Here is a 24,606-nt window from a genome sequence, read left to right as displayed (position 1 = left end):
GTAAGGTCTTCACTGCAGCTGAGAATGAGACCTGCTCTGCACAGAGCCTGAGGTGGCCAAGTGCCCAGGTTCATCCATGCCCTTGGACCTGCTGATCCTGCAAGGACATTTGCTGTCATGGCCCTTGGGGGCTGAACTGCTTTGGGGTCTGTGGACCACTGCAGGACAATTAATTAAGGGCCTGGCACATCTGCATGATGAGGAAAGGCTGAGAGTCCTGGGGCGTTTAGCCTGGAGAAGAGCAGCCCCAGAGGAGACCTTATTTATGTGGACAAAGACCTGAAGGCTGGGTGTCAAGAAGAGGGGGCCAGATTCTTTCCAGTGATGCCCAGCAACAGGACATGGGGCAGCAGAAACAAACTGGAACCCAGGAAGTTCCACCTCAACATGAAGTGAAACTTCTCCACCATGAGGGTGCTGGAGCCCTGGCACAGGCTGTCCAGGGAGGTTGTGAAGTCTCCTTCTCTGGAGAGATTCCCAGCTGGGCATTGTGACCCTGGACAAGATGTTGTGGGTGCCCTGATTTAGCAGGAGGTGGACTCCATGATTTCCACAGGTTTCTTCCAACCTCTACCATTCAATGATTCTATGAGCACCTCTCCTATGAGGACAGACTGAGAGAGTTGGGGCTGTTCACTCTGGAGAAGAGAAGGCTCTAAGAAGACCTTCTTGTGGCCTTCCAGTGTCTGAAGGGGGCTCCAAGAAAGCTGTGAGGCACTTTTTAGGGTGTCAGGGGAGTGATAGGACTGGGGAGAATGGACCAAAACTGGAAATGGGGAGATTCAGATTGAATGGTAGGAAGAAATTCTTCCCCAGGAGGGTGGTGAGAGCCTGGCAGAGGTTGCCCAGGGAGGTGGTGGAAGCCTCATCCCTGGAGGTTTTTGCAGCCAGGCTGGATGTGGCTGTGAGCAACCTGCTGTGGTGTGAGGTGTCCCTGCCCATGGCAGGGGGGTTGGAACTGGCTGAGCCTTGAGCTCCCTCCCAACCCTGACCACGCTTCCATCCCTTTACTCCCACATGCTTGGGCACAGCAAGGCACAGCCTTGGCTCTCCTCCCTCCCTCCCTTCCTCCCAGGCTGTCCCAAGCCTTTGCCTGTGCTGTGTCAGAACAAAGCCTGCACTCTCCCTCACCATGAATAAACATCAAACCACAGAGCCAAGGGACAAGTCCCTTCCCACCACATTTGTTTTATGCCTGTGTGTGAGTTATACACCAGAGATCTGCTCAGGCCAGGGATGCCCTGCACAAATGTTTTCATTTGCATCTGGTGGCACTCAAATCATAGGGACATGATGGAAGGCATTTGGGAAACAAAGGGTTTTGTTAAATGGCACTCCTGAAAAGAGGTGAGTAAGCAGTGTGACTCAGCAGCACTTCCCAATGCTTCCCAGGAGGGATGGAAATAAATCCACTTAATAATTGGCATGTGCCTGAAATGTGCTGAGTCCTTTGGAGTTCTCTGCAGTTGCTGAAGGGAGAGCTGACTTGCAGTCATACCTGCAGACAGCACCCTGCCTGCAGCAAATGCAACCTCAGCTCCAGGCTCTAATGCCAGTTCTGGTGTCCCCAGAGTAAGAAGGACACAGAGCTGCTGGAGAGAGTCCAGAGGAGGGCCACAAAGATGATCCAAGGGCTGGAGCACCTCTGCTGAGAGGATAGGCTGAGGGAGCTGGGGGTGTTCAGCATGGAAAAGACCTCAGGGGGACCTTAGAGCTGCCCTCCAGGACCTGAAAGGAGGAAGGCTGGGAGGGGACTTTCCACGAGGGTGTCTGGAGACAGGCCAAGGGGGAATGGTTTGAAGCTGAGGGAGAGCAGGGTTAGACTGGAGCTTAGGAAGAAGTTCTTCAGTATGAGGGAGGTGAGACTCCGGAATAGGCTGCCCAGGGAGGTTGTGGATGCCTCCTTCCTGGGGGTGTTCAAGGCCACGTTGGATGAGACCCTGAGCAGCTGAATCTAGTTGAGAGGTGTCCCTGCCCATGCAGGGGGTGTGGAGTAAATGATCTCTGAGGTCCCTTCCAGTACAGGCCACTCTGTGATTCTATGAACTATGGTGGTGACTTTCTGGAAGTATTTTAGCCCCACCATGCTGGAGCAGGTCCAGAGAAGGGCAACAAAGCTGCTGAAGGGTCTGGAGAACAGGGCTGGTGAGGAGCAGCTGAGGAAGCTGGGGGTGTTTAGTGTGGAGAAGAGGAGGCTGAGGGGAGACCTCATTGCTCTCTACAGCTCCCTGAAAGGAGGTTGGAGTAAGGTGGGGCTGGTGTCTTCTCCCATGGAACAAGTGAGAGGACAAGAGGAAATGGCCTGAAATTTTGCTAGGGAAAGGTTAGGTTGGAGATGAAGCAAAATGTCTTTGCTGCAAGAGTGGTGAGGGATTGGCAGAGGCTGCCCAGGGAGGTGGTGGAGAATCCATGCCTGGAGGTGTTCAAGAAAGTTGTGGCCATGGCACTTGGGGCCATGGTTTGCTGGCCATGGTGGGATTGGTTGCTGGGTGGACTGGATGATCTTAGAGGACTTTTCCAAGCCAAACAATTGTGTGATTCTGTGATCCCCCTGACAGTCATTAACACCCACGAGCACCTCTGAGCCCTCTGCCATGCTGTGTGTGGAACCCCAGTGCCTCAGCTCTGCAGTACATCCCACAAACAGACTATTTTTTATGCTGGCTGCCAGGTCCTTCAATCCCTTTATGGACAGAAAGGTTCCAGAGAAGGACAAGCAGTATCTGACTGTGTTCACCAACACCAGATGCTCCCCAGGGCAAGGCCACTGCTGTCAGCTCTGCAGCCGTGCTGAGTCCCATCAGACGGACTGAAATCCACCTTGCCAAGGCTCTGCTGTCCTCCAGGAACAACTGGATGGTGGTGTGGAGCTGGCCTTCACCTGACCTGCATCCCATCCTGCATCCAGGAGCTGCCAGGAAGCCCTTTTGCAGGCAGCAAGGAGGTTTTGCCCCCTCCCGAGGGCTCTGCTCCAGCTGCGCTCTTCTGCCGCATCCTTTTGAGCACCTCCTCTTTCGTGCCGTCCTCTCTGGCGCTCCTAGAGAAGCCGTCTCCCACCGGGAGCTGGTGGGAAAGGAAAGCAGCACCCCACCTCTCATCCATTCACCAGGAATGGCCCAGCCCCGCGGCTGCTCTGCTCTGCCCAGTGCTTCCCTGTCACACCACCTCCCTGGCAGCCCTGACCGCGCCTGCATTTGAATAACAAAGCTCCCAGGGGAAGACAAGCAGCCCTTCTTCCAAGGGAACAAGGGTGGTGGGGGTTTCTTCTTCTTTTCAAACTAAAAATATTCCCTGCATCATCAAAAAAAAAAAAAAAAAAAAGAAAGAATGAGTATCAAGCATGTAAAGCTTGTTGGAGGAAAAATCCATCCCTTTCTCAGGATAAGGGGAGAGCTTGCAAGCAAGAAGCAGGAAGGACTAACATCCCCTACCACCCAGGGTCTGCATCCTCACAGGTGACCAGGGCTGTTGGACAGCCTGAGGGGGAGGTGGGGATCCTTTGCAAGGGTCTTTTGGAGGCCTGGTGTTGTTCTCGACTCAGAACTCAAGCCCAAAATAGAAGCTGAAAGCAGAGGCACCAGGGAAAGGAAAAAAAAAGGGGGGGAAAAAAGGAGGTCTAAAGATGGACTTGCACCTGAAGAGGCTGAGCTTTGCACCAGCCAGGGAGCACACAGTGCCAGGAGAATTCACCTGACCAGCTTCTCTCCTGGCAGCTACCTGAAGGGGAAGGCAATACCTAGGATTTTAAAACCACCCTTGAGGTATGTTGTAGTTCACTGCTGCTCCCATACACAAACGTCCTCAGACCTGCCTTACCCCCTTCACACTTCCAAAGCCCAAAGGGCTGGGTGGTCCTTCAAGAGAGGGTTCTCCTCATCTCTCCTGGTGGCATGGAGAGAAGAGGGAAAGCATTATGACCCCAAGCCTATGTCCAGCTGGAATTCCCTTTCCTGGCACCAGAGGCCACAGCCTTGTCTTCTCATTGTGTCTCTCTGGGAAGACTCAGACCCCATCTTCTTTCTTTCAAGGCCAGGTTGGATGAAGCCTTGAGCAGCCAAGTCTGGTTGAGAGGCATCTCTGCCCATGGCAGGGAGGTTGGAGCAGAAGATCTCTGAGGTCCCTTTCAACCTAAGCTGTTCTACGATTCTTCAAAGCCCTTCTTAGGTGGTGAAAGATGTGATTAGATTGAATCTGCAGCTTGGTGGTGGAGTCAAATGACTGTGGTCTCTCTTAGCAATGATCCCCTGAGCTATCTCTTTCCTTCCTCTCTTTTTTCTTCCAAATAAAATTAAAAGGCTAATTTTAATCAATGGCATCTGCTCTGGTCAGTGGGTTTATAGGAGTGTTAGCTAGAAGGCTCATCTCATAACTGGGAGAGCAGCATGGGTGGGAAGTGGCACCAATCTACAGTGCCTGGCTGATGCCAAGTGCTCACCACAGAAACATATCTGAGTGGCATTTTAAGGTGTGATTGCATCACTTATTCTCATCTGGCTCTCTTAGAAATGATGCTGAAGTGCATCAAAATATTTTTTTTTCTTTTCCCTAGGAGTGTGTTTCCTAGGAACAGGCTTTGGACTTTGCAGATGGACTGGAATCACAGAAACACAGAACCAGTCAGGATGGAAAAGAGCCTCAGGATCACCAAGTCCAACCCAGAACTCTGCTCTGCAAGGGTCACCCCTAAACTATCTCCCCAAGCACCACATCCAAACCACCTTTAAACACAGCCAGGCTTGGGGACTCCACCACCTCCCTGGGCAGCTCATTCCAATGCCTGACCTTGCTGGGAAAAACTTCTTCCTAATGTCTAGTCTGAACCCACTCAGTGTCAGCTTGAGGCCATTCCCTCTTGTTCTGTCACTAATTACCTGTGAGAAGAGATCATCACCAACCTCTCCACAACCTCCTTTCAGGGAGTTGTAGAGAGTGAGGAGGTCTCCCCTCAGCCTCCACCTTTCAAACTAACCATCCCCAGCTCCTTCAGTTGCTCTTCATCTGATTTATTCCCCAGGGCCTTCACAGCTTCCTTGCCCTGGCTCCAGCACCTCCACATCTCTCTTGGGTTGAGCTGCCCCAAACTGGACACAGCACTCCAGGTGTGCCCTCCTCAGAGCTGAGTGCCAGGGGACAATCCCCTCCCTGCTCCTGCTGGGCACAGCATTGCTGCTCCCAGCCAGGATGCCTTTAGCTTTCTTGGCCACCTGGGCACACTGCTGGCTCCTCCTCAGCTGCTGGAAGACCAGGTGATCTTCTACCCCATCCCATCCCCTGCCTGCTGCCTGCTGCCCACCAGCCCCCGGTGGCTGGGAGAGCCCCAGAGCAGACGCAGCGTTTCCTTTGGAGTCAGGATGGAAGCGTTGCCATGCCAACACCACAGATCTCATCCTGAGGCAGGACCAACGTGCAAATCCAGCGTGCTGGCACATCAAGCGCTCAGCAAGGTGGCACCTGCCAGAGAGCAGCCTTCCTTCCACAACCACACGTGCTTCCAACTCGCTGTGTGCCTGCCGCCCACTCTCCCCTGCCTCCCCTCGGCTCCGTTTCAGACTCACAGAATCACAGAACCAGGTTGGGAGAGACCTCCAAGGCCATCAAGTCCAACCTATCACCCAACCCTAACTAATCAACTAGACCACGGCACTAAGTGCCTCATCCAGGCTTTGCTAAAACACCTCCAGGGATGGTGACCCCAGCGCCTCCCTGGGCAGCCCCTTCCAGCTCAGCCCTATGCACAAGGAGGGCTGCAGGTGAAGCTGGGCAGAAGGCAGCCCTGAGCATCAGCAGAGGGTCCTGGGAGTTAATTTCCCTGCCAGACACATCAGTGCTGATTTCACAGAATCACACAGAATTAACCAGGTTGGAAAAGACCTTTGAGATCATCCAGTCCAACCTATCACCCCACACCATCTAATCAACCAGACCATGGCACTAAGTGCCTTATCCAGGCTTATTTTAAACACTTCCAGGGATGGTAACTCCACCACCTCCCTGGGCAGCACATCCCAATGGCCAATCTCTCTTTCTGGGAAGAATTTCTTCCTCACATCCAGCCCAAACCTCTCCTGGCACTGCTTGAGACTGTGCTCTCTCCTTCTGTCACTGCTTGCCTGGGAGAAGACACCAACCCCCACCTGGCTGAAGCCTCCCTTCTGTCAGTTGTAGAGGGCAATAAGGTCTCCCCTGAGCCTTCTCCCATTCTTTAGGAATGTTAACCAAAACTGGGCACACTGGGGCTCCCTGGGCAAGTCTGGGTCTTTAAATCACTGTCAGTGACTGAGATCTTCTGCTGGAAGAAAGGTTGGCACCAACTGGGCACAGCAGAGTTGGTGCCATTCAGCTGCTCGCCTACAGCACCCAGCTGCTTCCACTGTTCTTACATTTTCTAGGCTGTTTGAGACCCCATCCCTCCCCTTTTCCTCAGAGCCACTCTCACCTCCCTCCCTCCTAAGCTGAGGTCCTCTTCTTGCTCACAAGCACTGTGACAGGCTTGCAGGTGGCTGGGAAGCTGCCTGTTGTTCCTCATGTCTACTGCTGCCCTACAAAGAGCTGCAATCCATGTGGTGCCACAGCTATGACCACATTTTTAGCCCTCAGTGAATCACCAGTTTTCTGTTGGAACGACCCCAGGCTGGCAAAGAGGACAGACTGAGGGACTTAGCCTAAGTCAAACTCTACATGAAGACCTGGGAACCTCCAACCTGCTGATTTAACTGGATCCCAGGCTCACAGGATGTTAGGGGTTGGAAGGGACCTCTGGAGATCATCAAGTCCAACCCTCCTGCCAGAGCAGGACCACAGAATCCAGCACAGGTCACACAGGAACACATCCAAATAGGGCTTGAAAATCTCCAGAGAAGGAGACTCCACAACCTCTCTGGGGAGCCTGTTCCAGTGCTCTGTGACCCTTACAGTGCAGAAGTTCCTCCTCATGTTGAGGTGGAACCTCCTGAGCTGGAGTTGATATCCACTGCCCCTTGTCCTATCCCAGGGTGCAACTGAGCAGAGCCTGTCCCCTCCCTCTTGACCCCCAGCCCTCAGATATTTATAAACATTTATTCAATCCCCTCTCAGTCTTCTCCTCTCCAGACCAGTCACCCCCAGGGCTCTCAGCCTCTCCTCACCAGGCAGTGCTCCAGTCCCTTCATCATCCTCATAGCCCTCTGTTGGACTCTCTCCAGCAGATCCCTGTCCCTCTCAAACTGGAGAGCCTGGAACTGGATGCAATATTCCAGGTGAGGTCTCACCAGGGCAGGGCAGAGCAGAGGGGGAAGAGACCTCCCTGGATCTGCTGGACACACTCCTCCTAATGCCCCCCAGGATCCCATTGGCCTTCTTGGCCACAAGGGCACATTGCTGACCCATGGCTAAGTTTTTATCCATGGATTGCTCTTCTAGGCCAACTTCTATGCCTATAGTCATGACTCAAACTTCTTTGGCTTCCCTTTCAAACAGTCTTTATTAGCAGCATGACCACAGCAAACCAGACAGTGGTTCTGGGGTGACCTTTCCTGCTGTTTGAAGATCACCATATGTCATTGATTTGATGGCCACATCTTCAGCTTTGCAGGAGCACAGAGTCAAGCTGTGCCACTGCTGCTGCAGCACAGCAAGGTCTCCCTGGCCTGGTGTCAGGTCTCAGCCAGTTTAGCTGGGATCTCAGAATCAGAGAATTAACCAGGTTGGAAAAGACCATCAAGATCATCCTTTCTCCTGGTGATGAGTGAGTTTGAGTCTCCCCAAGAGGCAGAGCAGAGGTGTGGGAGTAGATTAGCATCACAGAACTGTTTGGGTTGGAAAAGCCCTCCAAGATCCTCAAGTCCAACCACCAACCCAACACCACCATGGCCATCAAACCATGTTCCAGAGTGCCATGGCCACAGGTGTTTTGAACATCCCCAGGGACAGTGACTCCACCACCAACCTGGGCAGCCTGTTCCTATTCCTGCTTTGGGCTCTTTTAGTTAGCACAAAGAGCTATCAAAAACTGTCTTCATGCGCTGCTGTTACTTTACTATGATTAGTGGAAGATTTTGTCTTTACAGGGGCTCAAGGGATTTCTGAAGGAGGAAAAGACATCAGTGAGCTGTGGGCAGCACAACTTTGGGTTACAGAGACTCTAGAAGTGCTGCTGTAGGGCTTGTGGGCCATGCACCATGACCATGCAGGCAGAGTACTTTGGGCTTTCCCTTGTTCTCTGATGCCTTCCTCTTTCTCCTGCATCCTGATTTTGCAGCAATGATTCCCAAGCCTTTGACCATCTCAGCCAGCACCAACCAGCCTTTCCTGAATGAGCCAACCATCTCCCCAGCAACAAGGCAGGCTGTGAAAATAACAAATGCTTGCCTCACTGGTTGATGTTTCCACCTCCCATGAAGTGCCCAGCCTTTGATTTGTCTCCTCTGCTCAAAACCATGAATAATGGTAACTGAGACACAGCTGGTGGAGGGATGAAAAGGGAGGCACACCTGAAGGATGGCTTTGAGCTTGATGGGAAGGGGTGGCAGATCTTCCAAAGGCAGGCTGATCTATCTGCCCAGTGCTGTTACAGTGAGGAACCCAGCAGGAATGAGGACATGATGCTCTGGCTATTGCAGCAGCAAGCCAGCCAGCAGACTTCAGCTGCAGCTGGGCACCCACACAAATCATACAATGGTAGGATCATAGAATAGTATGGATTGGAAGGGACCTCTGAAGGGCATCTAGTCCAACCCAACCAGGCAAAACCTGGCCCCCCCTTATTCCCTCTTCCCTTTTCTCCCACTCCATCCTGCTTCTCCACCCAGCAGCCTGAAGTTATCCTTCACGGTGGTGAAGCTCCCAGCCCAACCAGCAAGGGTTGGCTGTAATCCTCCCTGCAGAAGCAGACCCCCAGGAATCCTGCACCCATCCACCCTCAGCACACCCCAGTCAGCCAGAGAGCCTTCCTACCAGCATGGCAGGGCCTCCCCTGCCTTCCCCACAATTCCCAGCAGCATTTTGGTGTTCCTCAGAGAGCCTGGGTTGGGGACATGCAGCAGGAGCCAGCTGCTCTAAACAGGTACCTGCCTGAAAGGAAGGAAAATCCCCAAGTATTTACAGAAAAAAACAGTTACAGAGGAGCAGGTCTTATGAGAGTTCCTCCCACACACTGTGACTGGTTCCCCCCTCCTGGCAACTGGAAGGCAGCAGGTGACAGTGGCTGTGGCCCTGGTCCTTCAGGATGTGCTGAGGGGGTGAGGCTGGAGGCACCTTTGCTGCTCAGGAGTAGCTTGGACACAGCTTCAATGGCTCTGGCCATCTTTGCTGCTTATAAAGGAATGGGTAGTGTCATGGAATCATAGAATGGTCCAGGCCAGAAGGGACCTCCAAAGCTCATCCAGTCCAACCTCCCTGCAGTCAGCAGGGACATCCCCAACTAGATCAGCTTGCCCAAAGCCCCCTCCAGCCTCACCTTGAATATCTCCAGGGATGGGGCATCAACCACCTCCCTGGGCAACCTGTGCCAGTGTTCCACCACTCTGATGGTGCAGAACTTGTTCCTAACATCCAATCTAAGTCTGCTCTGCTCTAGTTTGAAGCCATTGCCTCTGGTCCTGTCCCTGCAGGCCTTTGCAAACAGTCTCTCTTCATCCTTCCTGGAGCCCCCTTCAGATACTGTCAGGCTGCTATTAGGTCTCCCTGGAGCCTTCTCTTCTCCAGGCTGAACACCCCCAGCTCCCTCAGCCTGTCTTTATAGCAGAGGTGCTCCAACCTCTGATCATTTTCATGGCCCTCCTCTGGACCTGCTCCATCAGGTCCATGTCCTTCCTATATTGAGGGCTCCAGACCTGCACACAGTGCTCCAGGTGAGGTCTCAGCAGAGCAGAACAACAACTCTCCAGGCTGAACAACCCCAGTGCCCAGCTGGAGGGTTTGGAGCAGCTGGATGAGAGCAAGGCTCTGCTCTGTCCTTCGTGTAAGCCCTCTCTTTGGCTAGCTGGGGATCCAGACCTCGGGCAGTGATGGCCCTGGAGATGAGGAACACTCCTAGATGTCACTCCTCCTGCAGCCAGCTCCTGTCTCCATGCCAGCTGCTCCTCTCTCTTGCAACACGGGCAGGATTGATGACTTTGCACTTGCAGAGCTCTTCTGGAGCATCAGACTGACCTTCAGGGTTGTGTGTGGTGACGAGGTGCTGTGAGCAGGCAGGATGTGCTCCTGGCTCCCTGCACTGGAGGACAACAAGCAAGGACCTAGGTGCTGCCTGCAGGCCAGGAACCTTCTGTGAGCCAGGCACTGCTGCTCTCCTGAGGAAGGAGCACATCTGGAAGTGAAATCCTACATGCAGACTGTGTTGTTCTCAACCCAGGGACAGGTCCTTATCTGCAGGCAGGGGCAGCTAGACCTTGGGCTGCTGCCTCTCCTCATTTGCTTTGTCTTTTCAGCTTGGGTTTTCCTGCATTGATCTCACTCTGACTGACAAAGAAAGGGGTCAGTCTGGACTCTTCTTCCAGCCTTTCACTTCTGTTAGACTAAATATTAAAGGAGGAGGAGAAAAATGGGGACATTGAGAGAGGTTTGGGCCATATGACCTCAATAACAAGAGCACAAATCACCTCATTTGCATTTAAGAAGGAGGGCAGAGGGTTTGTCACTCCAGACACTGCCAGGGTGCCATGTGCAAGGGGTGCAGAGGTACAATTGGGGGTGGGGGAAGCTATAATAACCAAGCAAGCACTGGGGAAAACCTGTCCTGCAGCTGTGCCTCCTTCTTCCTGGAGAGGTTCCCGTTGGACTCCAGAAGAAAATGTTTCCCCATGAGCACAGTCAGACACTGGAATCATCTCCCAGGGCAAGCAGTGGATTGGGCAGTTTAAGACTCAGCTTGTCAGGGTGCTGGGCCAGCTCATTTCAGCTGCACTGTTACCTGGAAAGGCTGAACTTGGTGATCCTTGAGGTCTCTTCCAACCTGGTATTCTGTGATTCTGAGTCTCTGCCTCTGTGATTCTTCCCTGCTGCTGAATCAGGCTGCGTGGCTGCAGTCCCACTCCCCTTCCCCAGCTCTCCTCTCCCCAGGGAGGGGCTTACAGTGCTGAGTAGGGGAAAATCCCCCACTAAAAGATTTGCATTAGAAACCCTTGGCTGAGAAATGGCTTCCAAAATAGCAAAGCTTGTGCTTGAAAAGGGATGAAGCATGCAGCATAATGCTCACCAAATCGCCTGTTTAATGGCCTCTCTTTCCAGCAGCTGTGCACTAATCACAGCAGCAGGCTAGCAGCCTTTGTGAGATTAAAATAAAGACTGTTTGAGACTGCTAACAGCAACCTCCTCGGGAGGTGGGCTAAGAGAAAGGAGCCAGAGGAAGACCACAGCCTGAGAGATTTCATAGAATCGTAGAATCAGTCAGGGTTGGAAGGGACCACAAGGAGCAGCCAGTTCCAACCCCCCTGCCATGGGCAGGGACACCTCACACCACATCAGGCTGGCCAGAGCCTCATCCAGCCTGGCTGCAAACACCTCCAGGGATGGGGCCTCAACCACCTCCCTGGACAACCCATTCCAGGCTCTCACCACTCTCATGGGGAAGAACTTCTTCCTCACATCCAGTCTGAGTCTCCCCACTTCCAGCTTTATTCCATTCCCCCCAGTCCTGTCACTACCTGAGATCCTAAAAAGTCCCTCCCCAGCTTTCTTGTAGCCCCCTTCAGATCCTGGAAGGCCACAGGAAGGTCACCTCAGAGCCTTCTTTTCTCCAGCCTGAACTGGCTCCTTTCCCCTCTGTCTGCTGCTGGATGGAGGAATTTTACACTCATCTGTGAAGGGAGAAGAAGCTCTGAATCAGCCCTCAAAATCCCAGCATGGTGGGGGTTGGAAGGGACCTCTGGAGATCACTGAGTCCAACCCTCCTGCTAAAGCAGGGTCACCTAGGGCAGGCTGCACAGAAACCTGTCCAGGTGGGTTCTGAAAGTTCTAGAGAGGGCAGCCTGCTCCAGGGCTCCAGCACCACCACAGTAAAGATGTTTTCCCTCATGATGAGGTGAAACTTCCTTGGTTCCAGCCTGTGTCCGTTGCCCCTTGTCCTATCACTGGGCACCACTGACTGGCCCCATCTTCTTGGGGCCATCCTTGAGGTATTTGAGAACACTGATCAGATAAGAACACTGATTTGAGATCCCCTTCTCTCCTCCAGGCTACACAGCACAGGGCTCTCAGCCTTTCCTCAGAGGAGAGATGTTTGATTCCCTTCATCCTCCTTGCCGCCTCCTTTGGACTCTCTCCAGTAGTTCCTTCTCTTTCTTGAACTGTGACCTTACAGCTGCCTTCCAATCCCTGAAGGGATCCTCCAGGAAGGCTGCAGAGGGACTTTTCCTGAGGGTGTCTAGAGACAGACCCAGGGGGAATGGTTTGAAGCTGAGGCAGAGCAGGGTCAGACTGGAGCTGAGGAAGAAGTTCTTCAGTACAAGGGAGGTGAGACTCTGGAACAGGCTGTCCAGGGAGGTTGTGGATGCCTCCTCCCTGGGGGTGTTCTAGGCCAGGCTGGATGAGACCTTGAGCAGCCAAGTCTGATTGAGAGGCATCACTGCCCATGGCAGGAGGGTTGGAGTAGGTGATCTCTGAGGTCCCTTCCAACCTGAGCCATTCTGTGATTCTGTGATAAGGAGAAACCTGTTCACCACGTGGAGCCAGGCTGCCCAAAGAACTTGTGCAGTCTCCATCCTTGGAGGACTTCAGACCCGAGTGAATAAAGCCCTGAGCAACCTGGTTTGACCTCAGAGCTGTCCTTGCTTGGGCAGGGGGTTGGGCTAGACACCTCCTGAGCTCCTTTCCAGCCTGAGTTATCTCATCACCCTAGGAACATTTGGCATCTTTCCCATGGGAATACGACCATGACATTTTGTACAAGCCCAGAGCTCCACCCTCTCCTCCCTGGCAGTCCTAATCACAGCTCTCCCTCTCCACACCTCACACTTTGACAGGCACTGAAGCAGGGCTGACTTTTCCTACTTGAATTAGGGCTTCAAGCATTAAACCAACCAACCAGCCACCCACAAAAAACCCACAGCCTACCAAGCAAACCCCAAACAAAGCAGAAAGAAGAAATTGTACATTTTCGAGCTGTCTGCCACAGCTCAGACATGGAGAATGATTTGTTTCTGTTTTCCTGGGCACAGGTTTTGAGCTGAGAGAAGCTAAGTTGCCTGGCTGAGAGCTGAGTCACCCAGTAATCAACAGATTAATGTATTCAGTTTGGAAGCCATCAGCATTAGGTCTCGGCACGCTCACAAGAACTCCATTATGGAATCGTCTCTACGTTTGGGATGGAAATGTCTCCAGGATTTAAAAGTCTAGGGGGGGATGGTGGAAAAAAAAAAAAAATCCCTAGATGCAAAGAAATCAAAATTTCCCCCTTTGCCAGTGGGAGAAAAGAAAGTAACCTCTCCATACAGCAAGGCCACAGGAGGCTTTTGGCAGCCCTGCTCCAGAATGCTTTCCTTATCAGCCCTCAGATAAGGAGTTTGGGGGATGGCATACAGCTGGCATTTGATAGCCACCTAAAAATAGTCATGACAGACTCAGTGGCACACAGGGCTTTGCCTTTACCAGGTCTTTATTCTGAAATTAGTTTTGTTTCATAGAATCATAGAATGGTTTGGGTTGGAGGAGATCTGAGAAATGGTGGGGGTCGTTGGGGGTTGGACTAGATGACCTGGATGGGGCTCTTAGCAACCTGATCTAGTGGGAGGTGTCCCTGCCCATGTCAGGGAGGTTGGAACTGGGTGATCCTTGAGGTCCCTTCCAACCCTGACAGTTCTATGATTCTATGACCTTAAGAGGTGCCTTCCAAACCAGACCATTCTATGAGTCTATGATCATCCAGTTCCAACCCCCCTGCCATGGGCAGGGACACCTCCCACCAGCCCAGCTTGCTCAAGGCCTCATCCAGCCTGGCCTTGAACACTTCCAGGGAAGGGACATCCACAACCTGCCTGGGCAACCTGTTCCAGTGCCTCCCCAGCCTCCCTGGCAAGAATTTCTTCTTCATCTCTGGTCTCAATCTTCCCTCTTCCAGCTCCAAGCCATTGGAGGAGAAGGAGCATCCTCATCCTGTCACTGCAAACCATTGTAAAGGATCCCTCCCCAGCTTTTCTGTAGCCCTCTTTAGATACTGGAAGGCTGCTCTAAGGTCTCCTGGAGCCTTTTCTTTCCCAGGCTGAACAGCCCCAACGCTCTCAGCCTGTCCTGAGCCCTTTGATCCTGAACTTTGAAAGTGGCTTTTACTTTCTCAGGGATGGCAGCATGCAAAAAGGATGGTCCTGGCTTCTCTAGGGCTCTGAGCTTCTCCTTGTGGGCTTGATATGAGCCAGAAATGCAGAAAGGAGAGGCAGAGGCTGGCAGGGGCACCTGACAGAGATGCCACTGTTTAAAAATAGGGAGCTGGTTAAAGCAACAACAGAGGAGCAACTGTAAAAGGCCAGGCTGGCTTGGGTGTGTGGCATGAGAAGGCTGCCAGACATCACAGCCTTGCTCTGATAAGCCCCATGCTGACACTGCTCTCCACACAGGACACTTGAGGTGCTGGAGCATGTCCAAAGAGAGCAACCACACTGCTGAAGGGCCTGGAACACAGGTCTTATGAGGAGCAGCTGAGGGATCTGGGCTTGTCTAGGCTTCAGAAGAGGAGGTTGAGGGAAAGACCTTGTTGCCTTCAACTCCTTGGAAAGACTGGAAGGAGATGGGGGTTGGTCTCATCTCACATGCAGCAAGTGACAGGACAGGAGGAAGTGGTCTCAAGCTGTGCCAAGGGAGGGTCAGGTTGGATATTAGGAAATATGTCTCCTCAGAAAGGTTTCTCCAGCACTGGACCAGGCTGCCCAGGGAGGTGGTGGAGTCACCAGCCTGGAGGTGTTTCAAAGATGCCTGGATGTGGTGCTGAGGGATGTGGCTTAGTGGCAGTGGCTTAGCAGTGTCGGTGGGATGGTGATCCCTAGGTGAGTGGTTGGATTGGATGATCTCAAAGGTCTCTTCCAAGCTCAGCAGTTCTAACAGTCAATTGTATGACCTCAGTGAAGTCACAGATCCCTTTGTGTGCAAGTGCAGGGGCTGGGTGTGGTTGAGTGGGGGGAGGTGATGAGTAAAAGCCAGCCAAGACATCACAAAATTCAAGTTAATCCTAAAATCTTCCCTGTGTTAGGAATGTGAAGAGCAGCAAGACTTCTCTTCAGAGGTCCCTTCCAAGCCAAACCATTCTGTGGTTCTAGGATTCTCCCCAGGCCATTTCTCCTCCCAGCCTGCCTGTCCAATACACACACAGCAGACAGGACACAGGTTCCCACTGTCTCCCCACATCCCTCAGTACCTCTGTCTAGGCTGTCCTTAGATGAGAGAATTGCTTTTGTACTGGCCTGGCTAGTGCCAGGGCAGGAGGGGTGTTGGCTGTTGTGCCACAGATGTCCCCAGGGTGACACTTGTGTGCCAGCAGCAGGCAGGAAGCAGTTGTGCCTACAGCCTGGCTTGGTGCACGTGCTGCACGTGCCACAGGCACACAATGCTGGTGTAAATCTTAGCCCCACACCTCCTTCCTCTTCCTCCTGAGATACTTAGAAGCACAGCATCAACCAGGTTGGAAGAGATCTCCAAGATCCTCGAGTCCAACTGATCACCCAGCCCTAAGCAACCAACCAGACCATGGCACTGAGTGCCTCATCCAGGCTCTTCTTAAACACCTGCAGGGACACTGACCTCACCACCTCCCTGGGCACCCCATTCCAATGGCCAATCTCTCTTTCTGGGAAGAATTTTTTTCTAAGACCAAGCCTAAACTTCCCCCTGCACAGCTTGAGACTGTGTCCTCTTGTTCTGTCACTGCTTGCCTGCGAGAAGAGCCCAACCCCCACCTGGGGACAACCTCCCTTCAGGTAGTTGTAGACAGCAATGAGGTCTGCCCTGAGCCTCCTCTTCTCCAGGCTAAACACCCCCAGCTCCCTCAGCCTCTCCTCACAGGGCTGTTCTCCAGACCCCTCCCCAGCCTTGTGCTCCAGACCCCTCCCCAGCTTTGTTGCCCTCCTCTGGACACTTTCCAGCATCTCAACATCTTTCTCGAACCGAGGCCCCCAGAACCAGACACAGCACTCAAGCTGTGGCCTAACCAGTGCTGAGCACAAGGACAGGGTGACTTCCCTGCTCCTGCTGGCCACACTATTCCTGATGCAGGCCAGGATGGCACTGGCCTCAGAAGGTGCAGACTCCTGCTGGTGGTGCTCTGGAGCCTGCAGGTGCTCTTTGCACTTACCCTCCGCTCCTTGTCGCCGTATTCAATGCCCAGGGTGTCCATGGCACGGACAATAGCTGCCAGGGACTGGATAGTGTTGCTGTAGACCACTGGCTTGTACTGCTTCACATCTTCTCCAGAGAAGCCATCCTCGTGGATGATCCTGAGGAAGAGGCAAAGGACAAAACAAAACAAAACAAAAAAAAAACAAACACCTCTTGAGGATGTCATTTCCATGGGAGAGATGTTTAAGAGAGAGCTGTGCTCTTTTGAAGAGCACATCTGCTAGCTCAATTCACTTCATTTAGTCAGCAGTTCCTTTGAAACCTTTCTGGTTGTTCTCCCAGGGGTGGATCTGAGCCCAGTGCCTGGATTTGCCATCCCTTTTGCTCTCTCTCAAGGAGGTTTTGCACAGGGTCAGGATATATGAGGGTGGTGAGAGCCTGGCCCAGGTTGCCCAGTGAGGTGGGAGGTGCCCCATCCGCTGAACCCATTCCAGGTCAGGTTGTTTGTGGCTCTGAGCAACCTCCTGTGGTTGCAGATGTCCCTGCTGACTGCAGGGAGGTTGGCCTAGATGACCTTTAAGGGTCCCTTCCAACAGAAGGCATTGGATGATTCTAGGTTTCTGTGATGTTCTACCTCCTTGCCAGCTGAACTGCAAACCCCAGAGCCTGAAGAGCTTCATGGTCACAGTGGGGAGGTTTCCAGCTCCTACAACACTTTTCCTGTCAAGGTCTATACTCAATGCTTGCAACAACCATAAGATCAGATCTGAACCAGTAAAACAAGTGATAGGAAACCCTAGTTCTTGTCTAGACCTTTTCACAGTAAGTCCTGGTGTGCCTTACAGAAGGAACCAGGACTCACAGTACCCCTGCACGCACAGGGACACAGTCATGGAGAGGGGAAGTGACTTAGTTGGGTAGCACCTGAATTTTCTGCAGCCCTTCACACCTTCTCTCTCCTTCCCTTTCCTCTAAAGACAGTGCTGGGAGTTTTCCCACCTCAAGCCATATTATGTCAGCCAGAAAACCAACAGTATCCTCGGGCTGCAGCAAAAGCAGTATAAACAGGAGGAGGAGGGAGGTGATCCTGCCCCTCTGCTCTGCTCTGCTCTGCTGAGACCCCACCTGGAGCACTGCATCCAGTTCTGGTGCCCCCAGCATAAGAAGGACCTGGAGCTGCTAGAGAAGGTCCTGAGGAGGCCACAAAGATGATCAGAGGGCTGGAGAACCTCCCCTGTGGGGACAGGCTGGGAGAGATGAGGTTGTTCAGCCCAGAGAAGAGAAGGCTCCAGGGAGACATTACAGCAGCCTTCCAGTACCTGAAAGGGGACTATAGGAGAGCTGGGGAGGGACTTTTGACAAAGGCAGGGAGTGACAGGATGAGGGACAATGGCTCTGAGCTGGGAGAGGGGAGATGGAGACTGGAGATGAGGAAGAAATTGTTGGCAGTGAGGGTGGGAGACACTGGCACAGGTTGCCCAGGGAGGTTGTGGATGTCCCCTCCTTGGAGGTGTTCAAGGCCAGGCTGGATGGGGCCTTGAGTGACCTGGGCTGGTGGGAGGTGTCCCTGCCTGTGGCAGGGGTAGGTTAGAACTAGATGGTCTTTAAGGTCTGTTCCAACCCAAACCTTTCTCTGAATCTATGAGACCCACAGGTCCTCTCCACTCTGCACTCTGGATGCTCTCTGCATTGGTCTTTACTGAAGGAAGTGTTTGCTGGAGCAAGTTTGTGCAGTCCCTGCAGTCAGGTCAGAAGACTGTCCCCTGCAATTTCTTCATCTCTAGAGGAACTCAAGGACTAAGCCTGGGTGTTGTCTAGAAAACAGCTGGGCTTGGCAGACCTAATTGTGTTTGACAATCATTTCTGCCACTGAAGACATAAGTTATGATCCTGTCTCTTAAATGATGGCAGAGAGGATGATCTGCTTAGCTGGAATGAAGTCCTTGCTTGCTCATCCTCAGATCCCACTGGACAGCAGTGAGTCCTTCACCAGCACTGATAAAACCTGTCTGGAATGGGATTATTGTTTCCCTTTTTTCGGTTTTGTTAAAGCAGATACACAGAGGCCAAGGTCCTGGCAACTCTGGCATCCCCCTGAGGAGAAGGAGCACCAGCAGGGATCACAGTGAGCTTGCAACAGATCCAGTGCTGGGCTGGTGGTGGAGATTGGGGCTGGCTGCCAGCCCTGTGTTATTAACAGATGACTACATGAAGAACAAGGCTGACAGAAACATGCTGACAAAGACATAGATCTACAGCTCAGGGAAAGGGTTTCTAACACAAGCAACCAGCTCTGTGCTCTTCTCACCACAACCTTCCCTCACTCATCACTGCACACTGAGCTCCTGGGAGGAGCTGCTCTGACACCCTCCAAGCACTGGGGAACTATGAGTGCAAGCAAAGGCAGCCTAAGACAGGCAGGAGGTCCAACTAACTGATGCCCAGGAAAATTTTAAGCTCCTGATCTGAGGAACTGGACAGACCCCCCTGCTCCATGAAGTGATGGCATCCTGGAGACAGCAGAAGGGGCTGGAGCAGGCACAGAGAAGGGCAATGAAGCTGGTGAGGGGTTTGGAGAGTGTAGCTTATAAGGAGAGCCTGAGGGAGCTGGGGTTGGTTAGCCTGAAGAAGAGGAGGCTGAGAGGAGACCTCTACAGCTCCCTGAAAAGAGGTTGGAGGGAGGCTTTGGTCTCTTCTACCAAGTAACTACAGACAGAACAAGAGGTGATGGCCTCAGGCTGCACAAGGTTGATAGGTTGGATGTCAGGAAGAATTTCTTTGCAGCAAGAGTGGTGAGATACTGGAACAGGCTGCCCAGAGAGGTGGTGGACTCCCCATCCCTGGAGGGGTTCAAGAAACAAGCAGGTGGGCACTTCAGGCCATGGTCTGGTGGTCATGGAGGTGTTGGGTAGAAGGTTGGACCTGATGAGGACTTTTCCAACATTATTGATTCTATGATTTGTCTCAGCTGGGCTGAGAAGAGCAGGGGTGGCTGGAAGCCTTTCTGACTTAGGCAATCCAGACTTGCCAACCTGCCAGATCTTTCTCTACAGCCAGCTTGGATTTTGCTGAAGAGTTTCAGACCTTGTATTTTGTGTGAAGCCAGTGCCTGTGCTGAGGTTGGGAGTAGCAGCACTGGAGTGATGGGGAAGGAGGGGGAGCAGCAGAGCCATGGGTCTCATGGATCACTGCCTGCTACTCAGAGAAGTTGCTGAGCTGCTGGGAAATGCATTCTTTGGCAAGAGCTGCAGGCAAACCTGAGGAGTTATAGCTGGCACCAAGCACAAGGACCTACATCAATCCTGTCTGAATTCAAGAGAGACTTTTTAGGATCTCAGGTAGTGATAGGACTAGGGGGAATGGAATAAAGCTGGAAGTGGGGAGATTCAGACTGGATGTGAGGAAGAAGTTCTTCCCCATGAGAGTGGTGAGAGCCTGGAATGGGTTGTCCAGGGAGGTGGTTGAGGCCCCATCCCTGGAGGTGTTTGCAGCCAGGCTGGATGAGGCTCTGGCCAGCCTGATGTAGTGTGAGGTGTCCCTGCCCATGGCAGGGGGGTTGGGACTGGCTGCTCCTTGTGGTCCCTTCCAACCCTGACTGATTCTATGATTCTATGATTCTATGACCCTATGATCCTATGAGTCTATGATTCTATGATCCTGTGATTCTCTGATTCTCCAGTACCAGTTCCTCCCATCTGTGAGCACAGCAGCAAGAAGCTCAGCAGAGAAAGGGTCCTGTGGGAGGCAGGCAGGAGCTTAGCAAAAGCATCACCAGAAAGGATTTGTGCCTTCTGCTGGGGTGGCTCAGGGCTGCATTTTGGGGGCAGGGCAGCCTAAAGGTTGGTTCTGGGGAAACTAAGAGAATGTAAGGATGAAGGAAAGGATGGGCATGAGGGGGCAGTGAAAAGGCTGCAAGAAGATGCAGCTGAAACTTGTTGGGGGCAGCCATGACCAAACATGTTGCCCTTTTAAGAAGACAACAAAGCTGGTGAAGGGTCTGGAGAACAAGGCTTATGAGGAGAGGCTGAGGGAACTGAAATTGTTTAGTCTGAAGAAGAGGAGGCTCATTGCTCTCTACAACTCCCTGAAAGGATGTTGGAGTGAGGTTGGGCTTGGTCTCTCCTCACCGATCTCAGGTGATAGAAAGACAGGAACTGGCCTGAAATTGTACCAGGGGAGGGTTAGGTTGGAGAGGAGGAAAAAATTCTTTGCTGCAAGAGTGGGGAGGGATTGGCACAGGCTGCCCAGGGAGGTGGTGGAGTCACAGTCCCTAGAGGGGTTCAAGAAAGCTGTGCCCATGGCACTTGGGGGCAGGGTTTAATGGCCATGGTGGGGTTGGGCTGCTGGTTGGACTGGATGATCTCAGAAAGCTTTTCCACCTGAAACCATTTTATGATTCTGTGACCACACTGGCGGAGATTGCAGTGGTGGCCACTCCTTGGGTTGGCTTTGTGTTTGCTTTTCACTGACAGGCATCAATTTGGGGCTTGACATGGCAAAAAAAAAAAAAAAAAAAAAAAGAAAGAAAGAAAGAAAGAGGGTTGGAACAGCTGTGAGTGAGCTTTGGTCTTCTTCAGAGTTAAAACCACCTCTGGTTTCTGACATTTTCACTTGCAAATACTCAGTGTTGCTGGATGCTCCAAGCTGCCTACCAAGTAAGAGGGCTCTCTGTGCTGAAGGGGTGGAATTAGATGGAGAGTGGCTCCAGATTTCCCCAGTGAACATACTGCTGACTGGGCAGCAGGCTGCCATCCTGCAAAGCAGCCAGAAGAAGCTCTGCTTCTAAAGGGGGCAGAAAAGAGCGTGGAGGAAAAAAAAAAACCCCAACAACAGCCTGGCTTGTTCTTCTGTGAAATCTTTCTGGGAAAGAAGCCACAGGAGCTGAAAGCAGCACTGCAGATGCCAGCACTGAAGTTTTGCTGTAGGGCTACAGTGATGCTGAGGGGATTGCAACATCTCTCTGGTGAGGAAAGGCTGTGAGAATTGGGGCTTTTTAGCCTGGAAAAGAGCAGCCTCAGGGGGGATCTCAAGGGTGGGGGGAAGGAGGGTGGCACCAGGCTTCTTACAGTGGTGCCCAGTGACAGGACAAGGGGTAAGGGGCACAAACTGGATCATCAGAAGTTCCAGCTAAACACAAGGAGCAACTGCATTAATTTAAGGGTGCTGGAGCCCTGGAACAGGCTGTCCAGAGAAGTGGTGGAGTCTCCATCCCCTGGACCTGTTCCTGTGTGACCTTCTCTAGGTGAGCCTGCCTTGTCAGGGGAGTTGGACTGGATGATCTCCTGAGGTCCCTTCCACCCTGTGATTCTGTGAAGTACCTATGGCTGAATCAATCTCACAATTAGCACATCACCTAATCATTGAGCAGATCCCCACTGACTACTGCCATTCCCAGGCCTGCTAGGACACCAGCAACTGGTTTTCTGTCCTTTGTGCTTTCAGCAAATGTTTCACCTCTGCCTTGCCCTGCTGGTCTGATGGCTCAACTCCCAGGGCAGCTCTTTCCATAGTCCTTGGGAAATGACCATGGTGCTCCTCACCCTTTTGGGGTACCCCTTTCTTCATGCCTGCTGTTGTGCTTTTCTGCCCAGAAGGCATCTCAAGCTCCATCAATTCTCCCAGGAATTGTATTGTTAGGGGGGATGGCTGCAGCCAGCTTGCTTGCTGCAGGACACAAGGAGAAATGAGATTGGGATGGAGTAGTGAGCTGTGACCATGAAAAAAAGCACGCTGTGTAGGAATGAAGAGAAGGGAGCAGTGCTTCAAAACTGGGAAGTCTTCTTTAATTTGAGGGTGTGGGAACATTGAACCAATGTTATGAGAGAGATTGTGGAATCTCCTTCCCTGGGGACATTCCAAACCCAGCCAGATATTGTGATCCTGGGCAAGCTGCTGTGGGTGCCCTGCTTTAGCAGGGAGCTTGGACTGGATGATCTCCAGAGGTTCCTTCCAGCCTCCCAGCATCCTGGGATTCTGTGTGGTTTCATAAAGGTGCAGGCAGGGTGGGTTACTCCTTAAGCAACCCACAAATGAATGGCAGCAGAGGGTTTTCAGCACTAAACGTGCAGCCTTTGGTTTCTAAGAGGCTTGGATTTTTTCCTGTGTCTGGCATACAAAGGCAGCTGCTACAGGCAGGCTCCTCTCTGCCACACCAGAGTCAATTCTCTCCAGGGCAAAGGAAGAAAAGAGATTGAAGAGGCTCCCCAGAGGCTGTGGAGCTGGGGGGAGACAATGCTGTACTTTAAAAAAGTGATTCTGAGCAATTAAAAAGCTGTTTCATTCATCAAGTGCCTAATGAAACACCGTGCTCTAAATGGAATGGGGAGAGACAACTGAAGCAGCTTCACAGTCTGAGGTACCTGCTCATGCTGCTGCCCACCCCTCAGCTGCTAACTGCAAAGCCCAGGTGATTGCCTCTTATGTTGTCATACTCACTTTGGAATGGCCTGAATCATGGAGTCATGGAATGGTTTGGGTGGAAGGGACCTTCAAGCTCATCCAGTTCCAACCTCCCTGCCATGGGCAGGGACACCTCCCACCAGGGTTGCTCAAGGTTCCATCCATCCTGACCTTGAACAATTCCAGGCAGGAGGCATCCACAACCTCCCTGGGCAACCTGTGCCAGTGTCTCCCCAGCCTCACTGCCAACAATTTCTTCCTCATCTCCAGTCTCAATCTCCCCTCTTGCAGCCCACAGCCAGTGCTGCTCTTCCTGTCACTCCCAGCCTTATCGAAAGTCCCTCCCCACCTCCCCCAGAGCCCCTTTCAGGTACTGGAAGGCTGCTCTGAGATCTTAATGAACAGCTATTTGCTAGGCAAAAGGGTTCTGCTGCAGATCAGCTCTGCTGCCATCCCCCCAGCAAGTCATTGCTCCTGAAGCAGTGCCTGGTGCCTCAGTGCCTATTGCTCAATTGCGAAACAAATGAAGCACTTGGACCCCAGGGCTGCCTTCTGCCTAGCAGCTCGCTCTGGCTCCCATTCAGTGCAGCACTTAGGTGCCTTCAGCCTCTCCCTGACTGCTAAACGAAGGCACTGAAGAGCCAGAGATCCTTTCGCTGCGATGTCGCTGCCGACAGGCTCGCCCCCAGCGGCTGCGCGGCCGCAGCTGGCAGCGGAGCAGAGGGCAGAGCCAGCGCCGAGGGGCAGGGGCTGGGGCTGGGGCAGAGCTGCTCCGAGCGAGGAGCCGCAGAAACACAGAATTGTAGGGGCTGAAAGGCACCTCTGGGGATCACCGAGTTCAACCCCACTGCTAAAGCAGGATCATCCAGGGCAGGCCACGCACGGACGTCATGTTCAGGAGGGGTTTGAAGGTCTCTAGAGACGAAAATTCCACAATCTCTCTGGGCAGCCTGCTCCAGGGCTCCAGCACCCTCACACCAAAGTTTTTCCTCATGTTGATGGATGTAAGCTACAGCACAGGAAGTTCCATCTCAACATGAGGAGGAACTTCTTCACTGTGAGGGTCACAGAGCACTGGAACAGGCTGCCCAGGGGGTTGTGGGGTCTCCTTCTCTGGAGACTTTCAAGACTCATCTGGATGCTTTCCTGTATGACCTGTGCTGGATTCTATGGTCCTGCTCTGGCAGGGGAGGTTTGGACTCAAAGATCTCCAGAGGTTCCTTCCAGCCCCTAACATCCTGTGAGTCTGTGATCCCGTTCCAGTTTGTGCCCATTGCCCCTCATCCTATCACTGGGCACCACTGACAAGAGCCTGGTCCCATTTTCTTGACACCCACCCTTAAGGTGTTTGTAAACATTGATCAGATTCCCTCTCAGCCTTCTCTGCTTCAGGCTAACCAGTCCCAGTTCTCTCAGCCTTTCCTCAAAAGAGATGTTCCACTCTCTTAATCATCCTTGTAGCCCTTTTATTGGACTCTCTCCAGTATTTCTCTGTATCCATTGAACTGGGGAGCCCAGAGCTAGGGCCACTTTGAGGAGAACATTTGTCCATTTATCCTGAAACACCACATCAAGCAGAGGCTGCAGTTCCCCCTGCTCCAGACCCAGACAAGATATTCTGATGTCTTCCTTCCAGCCCTTCCAACCTGAGGCAGGTTTAGCAACTGCTGTGACACCTTCTCCAAGTGAGTCCTCCTCCTTCTTGAGGCACAGCACCCCAGCCTAGACCCACTCCCCACATCTTTACCAAGAGCATTTTAAGCTGCAAAGCTGATCCTCCACCCTCCTGAAGTAGCTCTCCCAGCTCCATGCCACTCCCAGGTGTAATTATCTATTTTCATCTGCTTTTCATTGATGAAAATTTTGAAGGCAATCAGCCCAGAACCCTGCAGAGTCCTGGTTGTCAGAGTCCTCAGCTCTGACCACGAGCAACCCCTAACTCTGTTCTTTGGGAAGCAGTTGTGCTCCTCC

At 52.5% G+C, this 24,606-nt stretch overlaps 1 protein-coding gene across 5 annotated transcripts in view; it reads right to left on the bottom strand.

Moving 5' to 3' along the window:
* Positions 1-24,606, bottom strand: part of LOC128973459 (guanine nucleotide-binding protein G(o) subunit alpha) — a 192,077-nt gene that overhangs the window by 98,375 nt on the left and 69,096 nt on the right. Inside the window, exons 3-4 of one of the 5 annotated variants that reach the window (XM_054389777.1) lie at positions 16,207-16,394; positions 7,293-7,306 (exon numbers count right to left, since the gene is read on the bottom strand). In XM_054389777.1, the coding sequence (XP_054245752.1) occupies positions 7,293-7,306; positions 16,207-16,394 (202 nt within the window). Of the gene's footprint in view, positions 1-7,292; positions 7,307-8,764; positions 8,774-9,599; positions 9,614-16,206; positions 16,395-24,606 lie in introns of all 5 variants that reach the window. The other 4 variants (XM_054389776.1, XM_054389779.1, XM_054389775.1 and 1 more) reach the window with 4 other exon arrangements.

This window comes from Indicator indicator, chromosome 19 (assembly GCF_027791375.1).
Source record: "Indicator indicator isolate 239-I01 chromosome 19, UM_Iind_1.1, whole genome shotgun sequence".
NCBI classification, from domain to species: Eukaryota; Metazoa; Chordata; class Aves; order Piciformes; family Indicatoridae; genus Indicator; species Indicator indicator.
Note: the sequence above shows the minus strand (reverse complement) of the source record. Positions and strands in the feature narration are given on the sequence as shown.